The sequence below is a fragment of the Lissotriton vulgaris genome, chromosome 1_1, assembly GCF_964263255.1.
Source record: "Lissotriton vulgaris chromosome 1_1, aLisVul1.2, whole genome shotgun sequence".
Taxonomy (NCBI): Eukaryota; Metazoa; Chordata; class Amphibia; order Caudata; family Salamandridae; genus Lissotriton; species Lissotriton vulgaris.
Window position 1 is genome coordinate 1,866,833,864 of NC_141685.1, and position 23,987 is coordinate 1,866,857,850.

At 39.6% G+C, this 23,987-nt stretch overlaps 1 protein-coding gene across 1 annotated transcript in view; it reads right to left on the reverse strand.

The window, feature by feature from the left end:
• Nucleotides 1-23,987, reverse strand: part of TFEC (transcription factor EC) — a 327,154-nt gene that overhangs the window by 78,220 nt on the left and 224,947 nt on the right. The window contains exon 3 of the mRNA XM_086938225.1: nt 18,513-18,608. Within this exon, the coding sequence (XP_086794351.1) occupies nt 18,513-18,608 (96 nt within the window). The remainder of the gene's footprint in view (nt 1-18,512; nt 18,609-23,987) is intronic.

Genomic DNA, 23,987 nt, shown 5'->3' on the forward strand with positions numbered 1-23,987 from the left:
CTGCGTAATGTAGCCTGGTTGGGAAGATCCAAAGTGCGCATGACTGTTTGGCCGGCCCGAGATTAGCAGTTATGCCCACTTAAGGAGTGCAAAGCACTCCTCTCCCTCGAGAGGGCCAGTCAAGCAGTTATGCCCACTAAAGAGGTGCAAAACACTCCTCTCCCCTGCTGTGCCAAGCCCGCCCCACCTCGAAAGTCACTGACTACAAAAAAAATTATAATAATGATGGTTATTATCATTTTAGTTTTACTTTAGTTCAGTGGGGCGAGGCTCCTCTGCCATAGTGGTGGAGCCGCCACTGTTCCCAAAGCTCACAGTCTGAGCATGAAGGGTAAGTGTTGTCTGTTTTGAAACAGACCTATGGGGAAGCAAAACAGGCAGTGGCTTACTTCTCAGCCACTCTTGATCCAATGGCCATAATACTTACTACATGCCTAAGAGTATAGCATTAGTTGTCAGCATCCAACAGTATGAGGGCCTTATTATGGGCTACAAGCTACTTGAAATGGTTCCAAATTCAGTACAGTCTCTGCTGATTCATACCAAAAGTAAGTGACAAACAGTAGACTCACTAGATATTAAAAAGTACTTTTGTCAGCAGAAACTTTATCTTTAAAGAGATCCAATGTTTTAAATCCCGTGTCTCTTTTGCCTCTTCCAGAGAATTATTTCGATGCTGATGGGGGCAACCATGACTTTCTAGACATTACCCAATTGTTCACCAAGAAATGCCATTCAAGATGTCCCCTTGGAATAGCTTCACTTTACTTTATTTGTGGACAGTTCTTGTTTAACAAATGGATGAGAAATTCTGAGAGCAGCTTATGCTGTGTGCATTTTAGAAGGTGTTGTGGAAGCCTCCTATGTGTGCAATATGGCATCAGGACACCTGGCTGAGTGGATTGCCCTTTTCAGGGCAAGTTGCATTTCCAACAGTCTCCGTGTTATCATTTATACAGATAGTCAATATGGTGGTTGACAATTTCAGGCAGCTGTTGTCACAGATGGGTTTCTGTTTCCCCAAAATGAAATGGGAAGTATGTCACAAAGAACGGTTTGCTTTAAAATGTGCAGCATGCAGGAGCGAATGGAAACTAATATGCTGTTGAAATTGAAAGAAATTGAGCTCTTTAGTCCTCTACATCCAATCAAAAAAACCCATGTGAATCTGAAAATTACTCTTTCAAACATGTTGATGAATAACACATTCTTGGAAGGAATAAAAGATTTGCCGATTGTGGCCTTAGAAACTGAGAATGAAAGGTGGGTGAGATCTGGGTATGTAAGGAATCATAGTTAGTATCATGAGTATGCTACTTGCCAGAAGTTAAGTGTGGGCATGTTGTGACCATAAGTCACATTAGAAGATCAGGTGGTTCCTTTAACCGTGTGCAGTTGGACTTCATAGGGATACCAATCTGCAATGGACTCTGTAATATCCTGTTGGTAATCTGTTTGTTCTCTCATTGGATTGTAGCATGCCTAACCAGAAGCTGCAATAGTCTTACTGTTGTCAAATTATTAATGCGGGAATTGATTCCCAGGTTTGCCCTATTGGCTTCTCTGGAGTCAGATCACAGGACCCAATTTAAAAACTGAGATAATGAAGTTGTGTGTAGTACTATGGAAAATGCAGAGATTTCACTGTAGCTGCAGGTCAGAAGCATCTGGTGATTAGGAACACGTCATTTGCACTCAAAAACCTGAGTGGCCAAGGTGTGCACATCAACCTCCCTAAAATGACCAGATAAAGCACTCAAGTTTGGAAGGACTGACTCTCGTCCAATGAGATCCTGTTACAGGAGTCTTCCAAAGTTATGAGTACAAGAAATTAGATATGGGCACACATTTAGAAGCATCAAGTGCATCTGGTGTGACTTACCATCACTTACCCCTTACATATTCATTGGCTTTTAGTATAATTATGAATCTGTGTTATTAATGAGATTACTTTGAGTATTATTTTTCAAATTTTAACTTAGAAATTGGAAATCAAAGAAATAGAATAAACAATATGGATTTATATGGATTAAAAATGGATTACAAAAGGATGATTACACTGACAACGAAGTCTGCTGAACATTTTTCGAATTGGCTGTGCGACATGCGGATGGAGTGCAATGGCGCTCTATAAATCTTGAAATATTATGTTTGGGCAAGGTGCAGTGCAGGTCTGAATGCATAGTGTGAAGCCTTGGAGCATATTGTTAAAACGGATTGTTAAACAAAAAAGGTGTGCATCCAGTCATTCTAATATTGATACCTTTTGCCTGGCCCAGATATTTTTTTTATTACAAGTAATTCACACCTAGGTTAGGCCCGGTATAGCTCAGAAGGCAGGGTGCAATGGTCTTAAAAAGTTGGACATGTACTTTTTAGTTTTACATTTCCTGGTAAGAAAAAACTCTCAAACTTGATTTCACTGCTGCAAGGCCTACCTCCCCCATAGGATAATCTTTAATTTACCTTGTTACATTTTATAAGTGTACTTTCAAAATGGGAAGAGATGACCAGATTATGTTTGGTGTCTCTGAGTCCACAATTTATATCATGGTTGACTTCAGGGTTGGCTTGTGCCTCACCTTGACTATGATTGTGGTTGCAGCTTGACCAGGGCCCACACCCCAGTCAACCAGCAAGCCAGTGTCTCACAAGTTTTAAATGATTTGAAGATCAGAAAGATCTCGAATTCCCTTATTGGATTTTTGTCATTTTTAGTTATATTTTTAGGATATTTTACTCTATTTTTCTAACGTGGATGGGGATTTCTGTTATCGGACATTTTGATTGTATTACTGTGTTGGTAATGCATAAACACTTTACATATTTCCCTGTGTTAAGCCCATCTGCTCTGTACCAATGATTCTAGGGGGTTGAGGTCAGGTTAATAGAGTGACTTGGAAGGTCTTGGCAAGGGTTGTGATTCTTCCTTGAAGTGGGCAGTCACCTACCCCAAATATTAATACAATTTATTACAACTGTACTTGTAACATAGCCACTTAAGCAAGAGTTTAATTTTAGACAACACATAAACAACAGGATTACAGTTAGAATCCAAGGTTAAGGAACTAGTTATACAAATATAGTTCAGCAACAGAGATACTTAACTATGCCTGTCACATTAATGTTGAGGGTCATTGTAGGCACATGTTACATATTTAGTATAAGGCTAATTTTAGCTTCCTCATTCTTTTCAAAACTTTTTTCCTGCCACTGTTTTAGAACTGATCTATTTTTGCTGGAGCTACTTTTGACTGAACCTTTAAATGGGGGCCATTTCTTGCAAGCTATTTGTTCAAGGAGCTATTTATAACTAGATTGTGGCATCAACAAGGCAACAATGCATCATTCATTTCAATGCTTAGAGCCGGGGCAAGCATTTTTACATTTTATGTAACATTGGTCATAGATGGACCATAAAGCATATTATGGGAAGTAGAAGACTTGGCTCATGTTCATTTTTTTAGTTCACAGACACAAAGAGGCACACAGATAAACAGACAGCCAGACACACACACTCGCGTGCATGCACACACACACACACACTATCAAAGCCAATATTTCCAGGGCAAATTAGCAATTGTTGCTAAGGCATGTAATATTCTAGAAATATTATATTTGCTCCTTGAAAATCTCTGTGAAAATGTTTCCCATTATAGCAAAACGGTTCAATGGAAAGTCAGCATATAATCTACATAAATATGATAAACACAGTCTTTTCCCTCAAAAACTATGAAGCACCTAAACAGGAGCTCAACTGGAACCATTTTGGCAAAAGGCAAAAAAGCAATAACATTTATAGAAATAAAAATGCTGAAGCGGAATCACTGTATTTGAACAAAACAATTCCCCAAAGCTAGAAAATCACCCAAAATGTTCTTAAAACGGTGTCTGGTCTAGCTCTAGGAGCACGCTTCCAACAATTTCGCAAATGTGTTTTTTCAGACGTTTATAGGTTGTTTCTCATTGAATATATGTGTGGTAAATGATGGAAAGGCTGAATTGCTTTCAAGAATTCGAATTTTAAACAGAGCTTTGTCGGTAGGCTAAACTGTATAAAGCCACAGAAAAATGAAGGTAAACAACATAACCCCGTACATGTCCTTCTTTCTCCCCCAATCCCACAAAAACTCTGTGGAGACTGCAATTTTGTTGTATTCTCAGCCATTGTTGAGACATTGACAACACAAGCCCTGCGCTGTGCAATGCAAGATATGCCTGTAATATGTTAACAACTAATGGGCGAGTTGAGCAAGGAAAGTCCACTTGCCTCAAGGTTTGCCATTTGCAAATTATCCCAAGAACCACAATCAATCCATTTTCACGCTGGATTTTTACATATAGTTCCACGTGGCTGCATTTGCAATGCCAAACTATGATGGTCACATCAAAAACACCGCATATAGATTCTTTGCTCGCCTTTTTGAGACTGAGTTATTTTATGTTACAAGTCCACAGTCCTTCAGCATGTAATGCTGTGCTTTGCATAAACACACTCAATGTAAAAAGTTAAAAGTGACAACTGTAACGAGCACTGGAAAAAACAGTATAAGTGAAGATGTTTTTCTTTGTAGATTGAAGTATGTGTGTGTGCTTGTGTGGATGGGTTTGATGAGTGGATGACTGAAAAAAGCATCAAGGTTGGATCGATTAGTAACTGCCGGAGGGGTGAATAACAAGGCGCATGGATAACTAATGGGTGAGGCAGTGCATGGAACAATGGATTAATGGGTATGTGCGCTAATCAATGGGTTAAGAGTGTGTGAATGATTGGATGCCGACAAGCTAAACCAAAATTTCCGGTTGATGTCTCACAGAACCAAACCTTCAATCCTATGAAAATGATAAGAATTACTATTATGATATTGCTAGTATTACACCAGGTGTCAGATCCATCATGTCAAGAGTGCCTTCTAGAAGTGAAGAATGTCGATATTTTGTCACTGCAATCAGTACGGAACTGTGGGCATCTTCAGAACACTAAACCTGCTTCTAGGCCAAATGTAAGAGGATGGCAGGAATTCAACTAATCAGGGATATAGTTTACAAGATTGAACTGTTTCTTTGGCATGACACAACCAAATTTATGAAGACAGAAAAAATACACAGTACAAAATGCTCTACTGGAGATGAAAAGATATACAAGAAACAAAAATGTACTTTAATGTTACTAGTCATTCATGGTTCCATAGCCTGAACAGATAGCTAAAACATTTTAACTTACATGATGTTTAACATTATAAGCTCATTTATGGAAAATGCATTTGTGTGCTAAAAAGAAGGTACTTTGTCACCACACACCTGTATTAAAGAATACCACAAGCGCTGAGGAGCCAGCATTAGAGCACCTGCAACCCTATCATACTGCCCAGACCTGTACTTACACTACTGGTTGTTGCTTCGCTCAACCTCAGTCAGTTAGACAACATAATGCAGCCCACATTTCATGAAGGTGATTCAAAAAAGATTTATGAATATGAGAGGTAGTAATACAGGAGTACTGATTTACATACTCTTATGTGCCTAGGTGACTTGGCGTGAAAACCTCCAAATCCCTGTTAGTAAAAGTGCAAAGACAGGACACTCTAATCTGTTTGTAATAATTGTCCAAACTGTGAATATTTTATTCCCAGTTTGGATGTTTCAGAAACAATACATAAAGTCATGCAAGAGTATGTTACAAAGAGCTTTAGAAGTGCTCTTGTGTGTACTTCTACATGCCTTCATGAACCCAACCCAATATGATTTAGGATTAGGAAGGTGAGAGGGTAGGAGTCCAAAATGTGATTTAATGATATTACTGTGGCCAAAATATAATCAATACTGATATCATTGTCGATAATATCAATGTTTTAAATATAGTACTCATATACCAGGTATTTAATATTTTTCTGTGCCATAATATCTATTTTTTCAGTACATTTTATATAAAAATATACCTTACAATAATGTTAGGCAATTTTGTAATTATTTTACGTATGCTATTTATTTCGGTTGTTGGGTTTATTGGGGGATTGAATGGGTAGCATTTAATTTAAATATATTATTTTATATCTCATTTTAGTTTGAATATACTATTAATATAAATTAGTAGTAGGTTGGTTCATAGTTTTATGATGTATAATTCTATTCATGTGTATACACTTTTAGATTGTGGGGTATATTTGAAAATTATTTGGATAGTGTTTTATTTTAATGATATATCATTTATATCACATTTAGAATTTTACAATATTTGAATTAATTTACCATTATGATCATATTTAATCAAATACAAAATAGATTATTTGTGAAATTAGAGTCCATATATGTCTAATTAATAAACCTTAAATAAAAAAAAGGTTTTACAACTTGTGAGGGGTGGTGCATATTTTACTAATATTAGGAAGAACACTTTCCATGCATGTGAGGCAATCTGATTGGTATTAGTTTATTTTTACTCTACTATCGCAATTGTGAATATTTTGATTAAACATGGGCTAGTATCACATTCTTTTAAAAGAAATCTCATCCATTCACAAAAATGAAAATGGGTTTCACACTTAAGTATTTATATTTGTACAGTTTTCAAAATAAGAATAATATCACAATGCAAACGTAACACAGATTTTCGAATTACTTAAAATGTAAAATACATATAAATGTTATTAGTAAAGAAACATATTTCAATAATTCGCTTTTATATTAAACCCTAATGAAATATTTAGGACAATAGATATTTATTTTAATTTACCTGATATATATTTAATAATACATTTTACTGATTTTAAGCGATAGTATCCATGCCCCAGTAACATCTACACTTACCTCTTTGTTGGTAAGACAAGAGTTAGAAAATAATTCACACAAATCCACTCTTCAAATATGCACTTGCTGCAATGTTTGCATTACTGGAATTAGGATCAGACCCCCCCCCAATCTGTAAGCACTTCCCAAAATGTTTTTTGGATTGAAATTAGAATAGTAATTCTGATCTCTACCCTCAACATGTACAATTTCACCAATGTTAGAATAGGTAATCTGACCAATCCCCAATATATACATTTTTTTCACACTAGAATAGTACATTGAATGTCAGAAATATATGCACTTTCTCAAGCGTTGGTGGAAGTGGTGTTGCAATAATTTATTTACCACCCACCCCAAATCTAACGCATTTTCTCCAATGTTTATGTTACTGGAATTAGAATAGTAAATCTGACATCTCCAAATGTATTTAATTTACCGAATGTTAGTATCACTGAAGTTAGGGTATTAAATCTGATATGCCAGTATATGCACTTTCCCCTGAGCTTATGGGACAATTTGTAATGGTGAACACTAAGAAAAAATATAATTTAGAAATTGAAAATCATGTTAAAAAGTATGAATCTGTTTAATTATATTTAGATATTTTTTATACTACTAAATGTATGGTTCTTTTTCATTTTCAAACAATAGTTCCCTTTCTATTGTACAGGTTAATATTTAAGAAACATTTTAATTGATTTAAATAACTTTTTGATTTATGGTGGGAAAATATTTTTTAAGTTGATATTTTGGTATACTCTAATTTTATTTTTAAACATACTATATTTTCATTCGAGATATTTTCATATTCACTTTATGTTCTTAATGTTGATGTTTCTGATGCAGACATTTTTGTACTTTAAATCAGACAAATGTAAAGTTTACATTTCTGTTTTGATTTAATGACAGTTTCAGGCCATAAATATTTTGTGATAGAAATTGTGACATACAACCAGCATGCCCAGGAGGGGCATGGGCCTAGAATTTAGTGGTTTACTTGGAGGGCAATATAGAAACATGCCTTAAATACAGAGACATTGGGGAAAGTGTCATGGAAATGTATGTTTCACAAACAGGCACAATGGGGCATTATTCAAAGTGTGATAGTAATATCTGCATTGTATATACTAGTGTGGAAACTGTGAATGAGATGCATACTTTTCATATACAAGTACTGTAGTAACAATTAGTTCTTTATACTCAGGCAAATTGTGGAAACTATCATAACAATGCATGGTTTAAATACAGGCAACTGTCTTGTTAGTGTATGTTTTTGTTATAGAGGCATTGTAGGAACTAGAATTTCAATTTCCGTTTTGTATTGAGATCTGTTGTGCAGACTCTAATGGCTATGTCTGCTTCATTGATAGAGACAGAAGGAATACTCATCACAATGTATGCATTTCACAATGAAATATTGTGATAACTGCCATAATGTGTGCTTAAAATTCAGGTTTATTGTGGAAACCGCCAATTGAGTTTTGTTGGTTTGCCAGCAGGGCATTGTGGAAATAGCAAAATGAGCTCTACATACATATGCATTGTGGAACCTGTTGTGGGAAGACTGCTTTAGATATACAAAGCCAGTAAGAAAAGCACAAAGACAATGTGTACTTTACAGAGACTTTATCACAACTGTCGTGGCAATTTAAACCTTTCATGCTCAGTCATTGTGGAAAATGTAATGTCAATATATAATTCACAAATAGAAGCTTTGTGTAAACTCCCTTGGCAGTGTATGCTTTACCTACGGGAAAAACTTGGAAACTTTGAAGGGTGGTTTATGTAATACAATGTATGTAATATCAGTATGATGCATCTAATAGGCAAAATACATCGGTCTTACTGTATTGATTTGATCTGAATTATTTAATTTGATACAATAACAGACTCAACTTACTGCAGCATTTCACAAAAAGGAAAGGGAAAAAAGTCAATTGTTTCCCTTTCCTATTTGTAAAATTAAACACAAAATAATATTGAAAACTTCAGGTTGCATTACCATGTTTGGGAATTAGCTAAATCAGTGGAGCTAACAGTTTCCAAACATGACACTTGGGCATGTGTGTTCAATTTAATCCATTGAGAAAATGTGAGTATATCCATTCCAGATCAAAAAAATAATCACTGACATGTGTTTCTAAGGCATCTTTGGTGGGCACATAATGTGCGTTTGTTGGTGAACATACAACATACTATAAAAAAACAAATAGGTAAAAACACTCAGGCCCAGGGAAGAGCAGGCCCACAAGTTCAAATGATGATCAGTTTAGGCAGTTTAATATACTGGGAGAGATATTAAGCAGGCTCACACGTGGGCTAATTATTCCTCTGGCTCCACAAAGGTCATATTTGCACTGAAACATAAAGATGAGGGAATAGCTCAGAGGCTCAGAAATGAGTGGATAAGCGCATAGTCTCAGTGATGTATAGATCAACATAAATGCTCAGAAAAGGACTGGTCAGCACAAGGACTCCAAAGGCTGAGATATCTGCTCGAAAGACAGTCCAGGTGTTGAGAAGGTAGGCCTTCCACAGAATCGCATGAGACCAAAAGAGGGGATAAGCAGTTGGAAAAGCTATAGTTTCAGCCACTGCCTCTATAACATTCTTAATAAGCTCACAGTTAATCATTTAAGCCCTAACCATATTGTTGGAAATTTGCACTTTCCTGCAGGGTCACCTCAGGTTTTTTCCATCTAGTGCCAAACCCATTTCTGTCGGCCATAGGACTCTGTGCACTTCACGTCCACTAGTGGTAAAGTGCTTTCACCTCTCTTTTAAATATGTAAAAAATGTATACTCCAGATTGGCATAATTGATTTACTTATAGGTCTCTAGTATTTTGTACTACCTGTACCCAGGGCTGGTAAATTAAATTCTAATTGACTGCAGCAATCATTGTGCCACACACTAAAGTAGCACTGTAAAACAAGTCTCTATGCCTATCATTGCAGCCTGGATATATTATTTAAGATGCCATTTCGACCTGGCAAAACAAACCTTTCACGCCAGGCGTAAACATTCCTTTTCAATACTTGTAATTTACCCCTAAGATAGATCCTAAATGCCCAAAGTTCTGGGTTTAAAAGCAGTACATCCATATTTAATGTAATACATGTACTGGCAGTGACAAAATGTAATTGTTTACTAGACTGGCTTTTCCATAAGCTGATACTTGTTTACATGATTATAACTAATAAGTGCCACAATTCAGTTTGGGAGTGGCTAGAAAATGACTCCAGGGTTGCATTTCATTTTGATAGTAGATTAAAATACAACTTAATAGTAAATTCAGACTTAACATTACTATTTATGAAATGTCACTTTTATAAAGTTGTCATTTTCCTGCCTAAATCAAACGACTTTTCTGCCTGTCATCTATTTCTCATGGGTCTCCTGTGGTGATATGTATATTGCTCCTTCACAGTGGACAAAGAGCCCTTGGAATAGGGAGCGGGACTCCTTTCTTGACAGGATACCCTAGGAGGCTCTGCCCAAGCCCTTCCCAAGCGTCAAAAGATAATTACCTTGCCACTGTGAGATGAATTTCACACCTAGGTTTGACCCCTCTTTGATGATCTAGCCTGGCTGGCATCAAACTCAGTAGGGGAGAGAAATGGACGCAAAGAAAATTGACAAAGGATTGTCCTCCATTCGCAGGCTGGTACTGGGCATAAAAGTGGATCCACCAGATCTGTCCCGTGAACACTTCTGGACCTGCAAAGATCAGATACAGGACTGTAAAAGACTGGACTTGCTTGCATTGAATCACAGGCCCCCAGAAGTGACACTGACCATCAGTTGGCTGACTCCTGTTTGGGACACAAACACGCTTAAATAGGCCTTTTCCCTATAACTGTCCAGCTACTGAGTACCAACCAGACATGGCTTGGACCCGCTGCTGGCATCTGTTAGAGCAAGTCCTAACCCTGAGGTGGTGCTCATTTGGTCAGGTCATGTACTCTTGGCTGGTGTTGTAGCATACTCCGCTCATCCCCAAACTGCAATAGCTGGGACTTAGAAACATTTCAACGACTTTCAGCCTTGAGACTCGACAGAGAAGGGATTTCCATCTAAACTGCATCTGTTAACACCAAAACACTTGTCGGCCAAAGCTTGATGGTCTGCACTGCTGAAGGAGACCAGACTTCCCAAAAAGTTTCTAAGTCTGAATGTAGAAGCTTCAGTGAAACCAACATCAAGACCTTTCTGGGCATGGACTGTGGACTTCGCCTGCATGCAGTACTCCCGACTTGGTCAATGACTGCTTCGGGACCCTGCATTTCAGTAACCTGCCATCATCGAGCCCTGCTTTGAATAGGCCTGGGCGGTAAATTCCGTTCCGATCGCGGAATTTGGGTAATTTCACGTTCTGCGGAGAATGTGAAATTGCCCAAAATTCTGCGTTCCGCGACTTTGCGGAATTTTTTACTTGTTCGCGTTCTCAAATGCATGTTCGCGAGATAGTTCCCCCCGAGCACGCAAGCAGCGATTGCGAACAGTAAAAAAGCATCGCGAACAAGCAATGCTGTGCGTTTGCGGAATTTCTGCTTGTTCGCTGAGATTTTTTACAGTTTCACAGAGATTTGCATAACACGATTACGCAAATTCCGCCCACCCCTAGCTTTGAATCTATCTCCCAGCTTATTCCACCAACAATTGGAAAATTCAGGCTGAATGGCATAGAGCAGAAGTCGGATAATCCTATCAAAGATTTTGCCTTCTGCCTTTGAGCCGGAAGTCAAAATCCTCAAGTGAGGCAAGTTCTCTTGAAGTCAGATAGTTGTTGGTCAAGGTTCCAATGAGGTATTTGGTTTTGGGTGGAAAAGCTCTGAGTGGGAAAATTCAAATGTTATGGCTGTCAAAGTCCTCCCATCAGGGGGATACTTTTCATACTTTCACTTGGTCCAGATTTCTAGTTTCTTCTTTTGAGCTCAAGATCCACCAGTGAGGAAAGTATGAAGATGGATCTGACAAATTCCTCTCAGAACCGGAAACCTTTGCCACAGGTTCCTACTGAAGCATCAGCTTGAGAAGTCCAAAAATGTTCAAAGTCCCAACTTTTCAGACTTTCCAAAGTAGCTCCTCTTGGCCACCTCTAAGGCTTCTAGGACTCGGGGACAGCACTTAGAAAAAGTCTTCTTCCTGTCCCTGTAACCACACAGACGGTCAGCCAACTGACCCTTGGTAGTAACTTCTCAGTCCTATGTACAGGAGAGAGAAAGTCCCCCTCAGGTCTCCACACAGCTTACATACATTAGGTCCAGTCCTCTTCTGGTATTCCGCAGGACCAAAAAGTGTTCTGCTGAGCTGTGATGAGGAGCTTTTTCCTAGAATTTACTAGCCAGTGGGGGGCATAGACTCCTGGACACTCCCTACCCACTGAGAATAAAGTTGTGTGGGCAAATCTTCCCATTTTTGTACACTTCCTCTGCAAACAATGAATGAGGGGACTATTCTGAATATTACCCATCCAGGTTTCTGGTGTCAGAGTCAGTGGTGTGATTAGGGAAATGAGCAGTTTCTTCCTTCTCAATATCTTTAAACTGGTTTTGGGACTAGCTCACCTTCACTTTGGGTTGGTGCAAGGCTGGGGAGTTGGTCTAGGGAACAAAGGCTCCCCCTCCTAAGTCTTCCTTTACACTTAGTGCTTGATTATGACTTTGGCGGTGGGGAATCAGGTCTGCCTCCCCACCGCACCATAAAAGCTGTGGTCAGATGGCCCTTCAGATTAGGAGTTTCCTCCTGTCTGGTGGGTTCCAGTTAGAAATGGGGTTCTCTAGTTGGCAGAGGTAGGTACCACTCTCCAAATAAGGACCCTTGCTTCTAGTCAGGGTAAGGAGGAAACACTTTTTAGATAATCTCTGCTGACCCGCTTGATAGCTTGGTACAAGCAGTCAGGCTGATCCAAAAGCAATGTGTAAAGTATTTGTACCAACACCCACAGTAACACAGTAAAAACACCACAAACTGACTCCAAAACAGTTTAGAAAAAAAAGGTATTTAATCTAAACTACACAAGACCAAAATTACAAAAATCCAACATATACAGTTCAAGAAAATGGTTGCAAAAGAGTTCCTAATGTTCTTAAGATTAGCGATAAAATTATCCACAAATGCGTCACGTTTTAGCCACAGTACCTTTGTTAGCGATAAAAAGTTCCAAGCACAGAAGCTGTAGCGGTGAAAAACAAGCCATGCGTTGCTCCTGAGACCCTGGGGAGGCGTTAGCAGTAGCGGGCATGTTGCGACGAATCCCGTATTTATGGGGAGGAAGGCCACTTGTATGGATTCCGGTGCGTAGGTTCTGTAGGAAGTTGTCTTCCGCAAAGGCACGATGCGATGATTCTCGGGTGTTGCGACGATCTCCGGGGCGACGATGTGTGGTCCAGCGGCGATCTTTCTCTCGCAGCTCCTCGCAGCTCCTCAATGCGATGGCTCTACAACGATTCTCGCAGCGACGTGATGCGATGATTTCACCCAGCGATGACAGGCTCTGCGACGATGTTCGCAGCGACGGGAATCATCCCACTAACGAAGGGGGCAACGTCTTCAGGCAGCGGCGACAGGCGCTGCGACGATCTCAGTCTTCGTAGCGGCGGGAATGTTCTCACTCGGCCGGGATTGCGATAGATTTTCTGTAGCAAAGTCTTTAAAAGCTTGATTTTCAGCTCACCAACACAGGTGCAACTTCCAGAGGCACCACACATGGGCCACACACTCCAGGAAGGACGGAACTCTCTCAGTAGAGTTCAGGAAGGTGGGGGTGAAGTCCTTTTGTTCCTTGGATTTCATAACAGAGAGCCAGCTCTCTCTCAGGCCCTTGGAGATTCCTTCAAGCAAGGGGACACAGCAGAAAGCAAAGTCCTTCCCCTCTCTTTGGCAGCAAAGTAACAGCAGGTCAATCCAGCAGAGCAAGAGCAGGATAGTCTTCCTTCTTCAGTTTCAGCTTTCTCCTTGGCAGAGGTTCCTTTTGGATTCCAGGATGATCTCATTTTCTGTTGTCAGGGGTCCTGTACTTACACCCCTAAAAGTCTATGTTCTCTTTGTGCAAGTGGGCCCTGAGCCCGGTCTGAACCAGTTCTGGGTGTTCCTTGAGCACTTTGTTTTCCTGGCTTCTCCTTTCCTTTCAGAGTGAGGGGCAGGGTTGTCAGCCACCCAGCAGGAGGTGGAGCCAGCATTGTGGAAGGCAGGCACAGCCCTATTCAGGCCCAGGTGATATCTCCTCCCACCACTCGAGTAACAAATGCAGTCATTCAGCCTAGGACTGACTCGGCCAGCCTCCTGGGGAATCCCCAGCCCTTGTCACTCTCAACCAGACAGTCAATTCACAAACAGGCCAAGGCACACAGAAAGGTCAGACAAGAGAACAGCAACTTTCTAAAAGTGCTGTTCTCAAACACAGGAGTTAAAAACCACCTTTCCTAAAAGATGGGTTATTAAATTCTGAGTTCAGGGATACCAGATTCTTATGTCCTACCTTGCTCCTATGGGAAGATATGCTGGTAACTACTGTAGCCAGCACTCCCCATGATAGCCTATGGGCAAGGTAGCCTTACTATAGTGAAAAACAAAAATGGCTGCCATTCACTATCAGAGCATGTCACCTGCAGAAGTACATGCTCTACCTTTCACATACACTGCACCCTGCCCAAGGGGGTACCTTGGGGCCTTCCATAGGGGTGACCAATGTACACAGAAAGGGAAGAGTTAGGCCTGGTCAGTGGGGACACTGACCAGGAGTACATAGCAGTTCACAGACTGCACACAGGCACTGCGGTGGCAGGCCTGAAACACCATTTTAGGGCTACTTGTGTGGGTGGCACAATCAGTGCAGCAGCCCCACTAGTAGCATTTGTCATCACCAGCCCTGGCACACCCAATGCACTTTACTAGGGACTTCTTAGTTATACAAATATGCCAATCATGTATATCCAATCACAATAACAATTTACAGAGAGCAAATGCACTTTAGCACTGATCAGCAGTGGTAAAGTGCTCAGAGTCCTATTGCCAACAGCCACGGGTCAGGAAAAATAAGGGAGGAAGAAGAAAAAAGTTTGGGGATGACCCTGCAAGAAGGGCCAGTTCCAACAGTTCCCATTGCTGTATCCTAACAAAATGGCTCCGCAATGGGAACACCAAAAATGTTGGATTTATTATTGCAACTTTAAAAATGACACTTTGAGAAAGTTGCAATTTTTCTGCTCTTAAGCCCTGTGTGCCTGCTGCCTTTCTCCAATACACATCTGGGGTGGGTGGCAGCTTGGCCTTGTGCATTCCCTCTAGATAGTCACAGACAAAGGATGCTTAGGTGTGCCTGATGGGCCTTTCACATTGTGACGGGTCATCCTTGACAACTGAATGGGATGTACCCTGCTCCCACACACAGTACAGCTTAAACCCTGGAGGGTGTCTGGAGCAAGGGCAGGAAGGGAAGGTCTCTGTGCACTTCAAAACACCTCTTTGAAGTCACCCCCACTTCAAAGCACCACTGCTTATTAGAAATGGACTTCTGATCCTACCAACTCAGTACAATTCTGGTCTGGTGATACTCTGCAAGGAAGAAGGAATGTTGTGCTGCAGAAGAACTGCCACTCTGTGGGACTCCTGTTCTGGACGAATTGCTTTTCTGCTGTGCTGACCTGCCTGCTGCCCTCTCTGCCTAGGTGAGAAGGACTGAACCTACATCACTTGAATACAGAGTTACTCCAAGGGCTTGTCAGCTTGCCTTCTGTTCTGATGTCTCAGGGATATCAAAGACTTCCAGGAACCCTACAAAAGCACCTGGACTCTGATGTCTTTGACTGCTACCCTTCCAAATGATGTCACTCCTGCCCCGGGTCCTCTGAAGTGGGTTTTCTGTGCTGCTTCTTCAAAATCCACGCATCACCACAGGTGCATAGCCTGCTTCAAGGAAATTGTATCACTGGCTGCGCAGCTTGACAATGATGCATTGCCTACATCCAGTGCTGCTCGATGACGATGCATCACCGAGTGCATTGCTCAACAGCGACACATTGTCTATGAATCCTAAGCATCAGAACCCAGTGCATCACCTCCCTGCACCTCGCATCTCACCCTCAATGTGGACGCATCGTCCAACTAAGTTAGCATTGTCTATAGATGTTTAGAAAAATGTCGATAGGCACTATCTTAACATTTTACATTGTGAACTTTTACATTCATTTCAGTATGTAGTTTTTTGTTTTACTGCCACAAACAATAAAATGTGAAACTATCAAGTGCACTACACAAACAAGTAATGATAATGATATTAGATCTTACTTTGTATTGTAGTTTAGTAAATAGCTATTTCTATTGTTGTTGAGTGTGGTGCATTGTCTAAGAAGTATAATACTGTGTATCATTTTTCATATATGTATCTGTTGTGAATTTAAAAAAACACATCATAAACTGAAAAAGCAAAAACAATCTGACCTCGAGCAATGTAATCATCCTTGTAAAGTTCTATGATATTTTTGGGCCAAGCTCTTGCTTTAAAAAACTGCAAAACGATGACATTCTCAGCTCATCTAGTGTATTTTCAGGTATAGGCAGTTTAGGAAAAAAAAATGTTGATAGTGGGTGGGTGTGGAAGAGAGAAAACTTTAAAATCAGCAGTATCCAAAAGGTGGCAGGTAGTCACATTCTTATTAATCAGAACGCAACATTAGTGGTGCTATTGAGGGCGACTGACAGTGTAAACAATTGTGATTGATGCCAGTGTGTAAAAGTTAGGAACCATGAAGAGGGTGATTGTCTGGCTTCTAGATACCTCACAAGGCAATTTAGGTGCTGCAAACAGGTACAGGAAGTGAGAGATGGCGGATTGTAGTGGTAAGTAAAGCGGACGAACTGTGATGTGGGGGGGGCTCCATTGATAGAATTGTGGAGCAGGGAGAGATCTATAATTGGGCTATGTTATTGATTAAAAGTCAAGTGGTCTGCAGTCTGCAGGATGGTAAAGAAGAGGAAAGGGTGACCATGACGGTGAAATTCAGTTTTTTGTCAAGGGGTAGAATGAGTCATGGGTGAAATTAGGTAAAAGGCTTTTCCAGGGTACCCGTTTTCTCAGGACTAAATCAGTGATTAGGGTTTTAACCAAGAGTTTATCTTAGTCAGAGAAAAGAACAACTTCTTTCATTTATTATTACACATGAAGCAAAAATAGTGCAGAATTAGTTTGCACCATTTTTAATGCTTTCAAAAGACTTTGATTTATTCTTATATTTGAATGCACATAGTAATCTTTTTTAATGATTTATAAGTAATTTAGTAGCAACATATTGTGTCACAATGCATTTCCTTCCTTTCTTCCAATTTTAATATGTTTCATATTTCTTGGGGAAAATAAATCCGCACAAACTATGTAACATATTTGCCATGAGTCTTTACACCAGAGTAAAGTCTCTGTATGTGGTCCCTGGTCTCCGAAAATGGTCTAAGGTAAGTTTCATATTTAAAGCTTAAACGTGACTTTGTGTCATTAAGGTTGTACACTACATCTCATTTACGGAGGCTTTGGCAAATTTTTATTATGCTGGCAAAATTTTTAAATTTCGTGTTCCGCAGTATTCGCAATGTGTGTCAAAATATTACATTACTCAGTTTTGAACAGTTTCTGTACAAGGGATATTAGTACAGAAAATATTTCACTGAGAAACATATTGTGCTTGAAGCAGACTTCAGCCAGTATGTCACGATAATTTTCTATGCGAAGCATAAGCACACTTGAAAAAAGTCGTGCAAGATACATTTTATCCTATGAAAATGTAATGGAATTTTGTAAAATCTTGGAAACAACTGAACACTGTTTTTCACACACCCTACTTTTAACATATCACGTGTTGTTCATATTGTCCCTTGGGAAAACATCTCTGTTTCCAGTAAGAGTCATGTCAGATATGATAAATAAATGTATTCTATGGTAACATTTAAAATTTTTGTTTGCAGTCTCCAAATTTTAGACAAAAGTTAGCTTTTTCATTATCTATCTGCGTCGTGACATTTGTAACCCCTGGTTTAATATATTTTCACTTATCATCGGAAAACTTTACAAGTAAATCTTCATAAAATTCAGGACAAATAAGCCAAATAGGTGAATTGGTATCCTTCGTTTCGTTCATTAAATGTGCAAGTGAAGTTACTAAAGTGGGCTGATTACAAGTGGTTATCATTCAAAACACACATTCACAGCTGTACTTCAAACAGATCACAGCACACCTCTGAAATCTGTGAATAAAACATTCACTGGAATAATATTTCAGTTCATCCAACTGTCATTGTACATGTTTTACTTAGCTAAAATTATTAATATATATTTTCACCCAAACAATTGTACCATTTTTGGTAACACTTGATTTTAAAAGGTATTTTACTCATTTTTATTAAGCCTCATTTTCTTGTTGGCCAGAGACCTTAAATATCCTCCGAGTCTGATTCGCACACGTTTTCCTCACGTCACTGAAACTGAGGTACAGGGGAAAAAAAACGATTTGCGTTTTAGAATCCCGAATTCAGATCTACTGAATCGGCACGCGATGGAACAGTTTGATAAATGTACAACCAACAGCCAAATGATTTAAAAACTGTAAAACTGCTCTAATTAAAAGACTGAATAGCGTTATGAATAAATAAGCTCTTTTTATTTACTATATACTCTTCTATATCGTCTTCCATTGTGGCTGTTAAGAAGAAAACTCCGAAGAAATACTCACATTACTGGGCATCAGGAGTGCAGGCTCCGCACAAACTAATCCTTCATCGTTAAAGCATGTCTCCAGACTGATTATGTCATCAATAACGTCCTCCATCTAATAAAAGAAATTAGTTTCAGAATAATGTATTATCATTATTAATGAAAGAGTTAACTTCTAGCCTTGGTGATTTAAAATTAGAAAAGGAAATTTAAGTACAGAAGTGCCATAAAAATTACTGCAAAAACATAATGACATCTGCAGGCTGAGCTTAATATTAAACACCATTCTAAAGGAGAGAGTTGCTAAATTATTGACTCAACAGGGCTGAGTTTATTTGTCATGCTTTAAAAGAGACTTCATGGTTGAACAGAGTCAAGATGGGATTGAATTTCAATGCCGTTGTAGGCACAGTATGGTGGCTTGCAGTAAATAAGAAACCCTACGACTAATCCTGTCGGCAATCTAGAGTGAAATGCTCGCAATGTTAAAAAAGCAACAACAAAAAGGCTTTATTCTGTAATATGAAACCTCTGTAGGCTCATGGTGTTTTACGTTATGTCTGTGTGTGATTGATTTAGAGTAGTCGTGCGCTTTAAACATATTCTAAATGTAGGATTAAACGTATCTGTTTATACTGTGGTAAATATCAAACTCTCTCCTAAAATTAACAGGAGGTGTACCTTTCAAGAATTGTGACAATAGTTACTCTGAAACTTTAGCTGACCATGCTTAGCATTTGACGTGGTTCTGGTCACTTGTAATTGTTTTCTTGCTGGGGGGCGGGGGAAGGGGGGATGTAGCCTGTCCTTATTCTTGAATGTGCTTTGTAGGCAACTGGCAGGTGCGGTGCTCTGAGATGCTATTGCAGTAATCTACCATTACTTCGCAGTCATTACTATGAATTACCATTAGTGCGCATTTTTTACTTAGCAGGATCTTTTACTATGCATGGTTTTACTTAGCATGCTTTCACTTCGCATATGTCGTTACTTCGCAAATTAAATTACTTGCAGACTATCCACCACGACGTGCACCCTGAAGCAGGAGAAGAGTGGATCCATGGTTGAAGGTGAAGAGAGGGACCACGAGGAGAGAGAGGTAAGTGGGGCAGTGTAGTTTTTAGGGACATGCAGGGTGTTATCTTTAAGGTTTATGGGTTTTGTATGTGTAGTGTAGAGTAGTGTATTTGAGTTGTAGTGTATGTGTAGTGTGGGGGGTAGTGTTTTAGGGTTTAGGGTAGTGCTGTAGTGTATGTGTAGTGTAGGGGGTAGTGTTTTAGGGTTTAGGGTAGTGTTGTAGTGTATGTGTAGTGTAGGGGGAGTGCTTTAGGGTTTAGGGTAGTGTTGTAGTGTATGTGTAGTGTAGGGTAGTGTTTTAGGGTTTAGGGTAGTGTTGAAGTGTATGTGTAGTGTAGGGGGTAGTGTTTTAGGGTGGTGTTGTAGTGTATGTGTAGTATCGGGTAGTGTTTTAGGGTTTAGGGTAGTGTTGTAGTGTATGTGTAGTGTAGGGGGTAGTGTTTTAGGGATTAGGGTAGTGCTGTAGTGTATGTGTAGTGTAGTGGGTAGTTTTTAGGGTTTAGGGTAGTGTTGTAGGGGGCCGTACAGAGTAGTGCTAGAGTTCAAAGCATGGACTGGGGGAAGGGGGATGGTTGTGTAGTGGTAGAGTTTTAATGTTTAGGGTAGTGTAGTGATGTTAGAGTAGTGTTTGAGGGTTACTGTATGATCGGAAATGTAATTCATATCCTAAAGGTTTTTTAAAAAGAAAATAGAATATGTATGCGTAGTAAAAACCTGCGAAGTAATGTACTGCTAAGTAATGCCACTTCAATGGTTTTCTATGTTTATGTGAAGTAATGGCATGCGTTATAAAATGCTGCAAAATAAAGGCACTTGCGAAGTAAAAACTTCGTAATAAAAGCATGCTAAGTAATGGCATGCTAAGTAACATCATACATTCGCTGTGGCACCTTCGCTGAGGCCAATGGTGCAGCAGAGTGAACAGCGAAGCTAGGTCTATTGAAATATTTCCAAGGTCGCAGATTTTTTTGATTATTCACTTCGACATGAAAATCCTTGATTTTGAAACAAAGTATGTCACAAATATAATATCCGTATTTAGCAGAAACCGTTTCATCTTTATAAGATGTAACCCCTGAAAAACATTTTTTTCCTGTGCAAGATTTGACCATGTTCACAGAAAAACGTTGCTAAACAAAGAACAATTCTGTCCACATTTCCAGCTTAGTCGGGGTCAATTAATATGAAAAGTATCTTTCAGTGAGGTGAGAAGTGTCTTGCAGTGTTCAGTCAAGGTAAATTGGCAATCTTTGGTAAAAGCAAAATGAAAGACCTCAATAAAACGTGTCTGGTGAAAAAAGCATTGCACATCCTTAGTTGCCATTCCCAAAGTAACCGACAGCTCGAACATGTTCATCAGTGAAATACTTACTGTTATGTTGTAGAATGCTGTGTCACTTGGGATTCGTAATAAACACTATCACACCTGAATGGTGCCACCTTGCGTTTTAGGTTAGAAGATCTGTGAATTGCTGTATTTGTTTGTTTTGTAAATTGCTACTGGTGATGGAAAGCTAATTCATACCGCTGATGGCTGTGGCAATGCAGCTCTTACAATTGACAGATACCTTTCCAGGTAACTGAATATCTGAATGAATGATGGATCATGGATATGATGTATGTTCAACTGCCACAATGCTAACCTTGGAAACAGTCAAATAGCAAATATTGTGGTCCACTATTTTTGAGGAGGAGAGATAATTCGGGTAGCTTCACAGTAGGATGTGGAGGAGGCCATGCTGACAAAGCTTTTCTTAAGTACTGCAGGTGTGGGAGAAGTCTGAGGTCTGGACTTAGATAAACCCAGGTTTCTGTACCCAATTACACCTCGGTGTCACTCTCTATGAAACCAGTGGCCATATTTGACTTGTGCATTTAGGTTTGCTTTACTGAGTAACACATTTGTCGTTTAGTAGTAGAGTTTTGAATTAAAGCTTCTCCATGTCTGTATCACTCCCATGTTGGGAGACAGTGTAGAGCAGATTGAAGGTTATTCTTTGCACTTCCAGAAGCGAGTGAAGGTTTTTGATCGCCAAACTGATGTGAAATCATTTGTTTAGGGTGAAACCTTTGTGTCACAGTATACATAGAGTCAGGATCTGTTTTGTAAGGCTGTATATTAAAAAATGTTAATTAAGAGGGAGAGAGGAGCACTTCTTTTTTGTATCCAATTATTCTTGATTATACAAAGTAGTCCAAGGGTGCAAACTGCTAAACTGTGCTGGCTACACAAAAATGTTATCATATTTCGATCTACACATCATCAAGTACCTGAGAAGTTTAGTATGTTGAGGAGATTTCACAGTCACATTAACATGAGGAAGAGGTTGGTATTTTAAGCCACTACGGTCATTCGGAAAGAAAAACAATTAGTTCCAACACCCATACTCCAAAATTCTGTGCTATATGTGCTGGCGAAGGGACAGTTCGTAGTTCCTTACGGCAAATGAACCATAAGCCATTATCTGAAGAAATGTAAACTTTGAGAATTGTCATTTATCTTCATACAGGAGTATTCCTCCTTCGTCCAGAGATGTACATGCTTCAAAAATGTAGTGATCTTCCACTTCTTGAGATCATAACTGCCCAGAGTTATGTAGAGTTGGGTATCATCTACTTTCATATTGAAATACAGTTGGTCATGGGAAGTAACCTGTGCCAGTGGGCTCATGCAAAAGACTTTGAAATATGCTTTTGTAAATGGAGGGCACTGCAACATATAAAGATGTATAGACACCCATTTAAAAGTTGTTAAACCAAATGGAGTGTGCAATCACATTTTAAATTTAGGCATAATTATTTTACTAAACCTAAAGTACTAAACCATAGTCGGCAGAAATAAACTCCTACTTCCCAATGTCATGACTGATCACTTAAACATATTGAGTAAACATTGTGACAGTCTGGCTAAATAATGGGTCAACATTAATCTAAGCTACCCTTCGGTCCCTCTCCTTCTTGAATTTTTTTAATGGCTATTTACAAAATGAATCCTGTAACTTACTTGAAGCATATTTTCTCATAGAATCCAGAAACAAATATTTTCCGCCAAAGTTATATCTGTTTACGTAATAGTCTTAGGTGATCGGAATATCTGTTTGGAATCGCCTGAATTCTCAAACATCTATTTTCTTTGATACGCCTAGACAATTGTTCCAGGTAGGTCATAAGAAGAGCCACATTTGCTACAAATTAATTGCAGAGAATTGATCATCTCTGAAATAGCAATGCTCTTTCAGGTAGGATGATTAGTGTTCGTTCAAAGACTGTGCTTCATTGTTCCCCCTAATCTAATCATTTTGCCATAACAAAGATCACATGAACAAGAAGTACTACGTCTCCGACACTATGGTCAATGTTATATTCTTGACAACTTAAATGACTTCTTAAGTATCTAACACCTGTTTAAGTGAGTGCAATGACAGAATGAGGTCTCAGATAAATTAACTGCTCCTCCCAATCAAATTAGCTTAAAAAATAAATGGTGCACAGAGTATCAATACACAATTGTGTACATTAGGGCATGTTTTGTGAAAGGCGTATGGGAGTCCTAACAAGGACATCTCATATATTCAGTCCACAGAATATAAGTGATTATAATAATTGGGATCGTGCAATTCCTGTATAACAGCCTATGTTTAAATTTCTTTATAATAAGTGACTGGTGACTCACCCTGTCCCCTATTATAAACAAACGTGTGCTGCCATAGACAACAGCTGAGGGGAAAGGCAGGTAAGGTCACGGAGCATAATTACTGTGGCGGCTCCTGGAGGGAGTGCTGCGGGCGGTGGGGCGATGTCGGGGTGGGGAGGGGCAGGGTGGGGGTAGTAAACTCCGGCTTATGGCCTAACGGAGGACAGTACATAAATAAATAAAATGAATTACATTGCGCGTGCTGCAACACCAAATGTCGAATCAAACTTCGGATTTGAGAATCCTGAGGACCCGATGACAAGTCCATTTATGAGAGATAAGCTCCAAGAAAAAGACTAAGGGACTGATTACGATGGACCACCAAATCCGCTGTGGTGGTGCAGCTGCTACCGCACTGGTAGTCGGACCTCTGTATTACGAGTTGGGGATTAGACTGCCATAAGACTGCTGTTACCGCAAAGGAGCATGGATCTCTGGCAGTGTCGTAGTGGTCTGAGACCCGCAATATTCTGGTGGTGTCGCTGTGGCACCACCAAGCATATTATGAGTTTCCTTACCGCCAGTTTTCATGGCGGTGAGTCAGCAATGAAAAGTGTGATGGTGACGCTGAAACCCCCCATGCTACCTTTCCTTTCAATAATTTGTTCTCATGTGGATAATGTAGACTTTTGCCCAAGTGCCCCCTGTTGCCTCAGTGCAAGGAAATAAATACAAGGTGGCACATGCTGTGCCCACTTTATGCATGCACTCCCAGATTCTGTA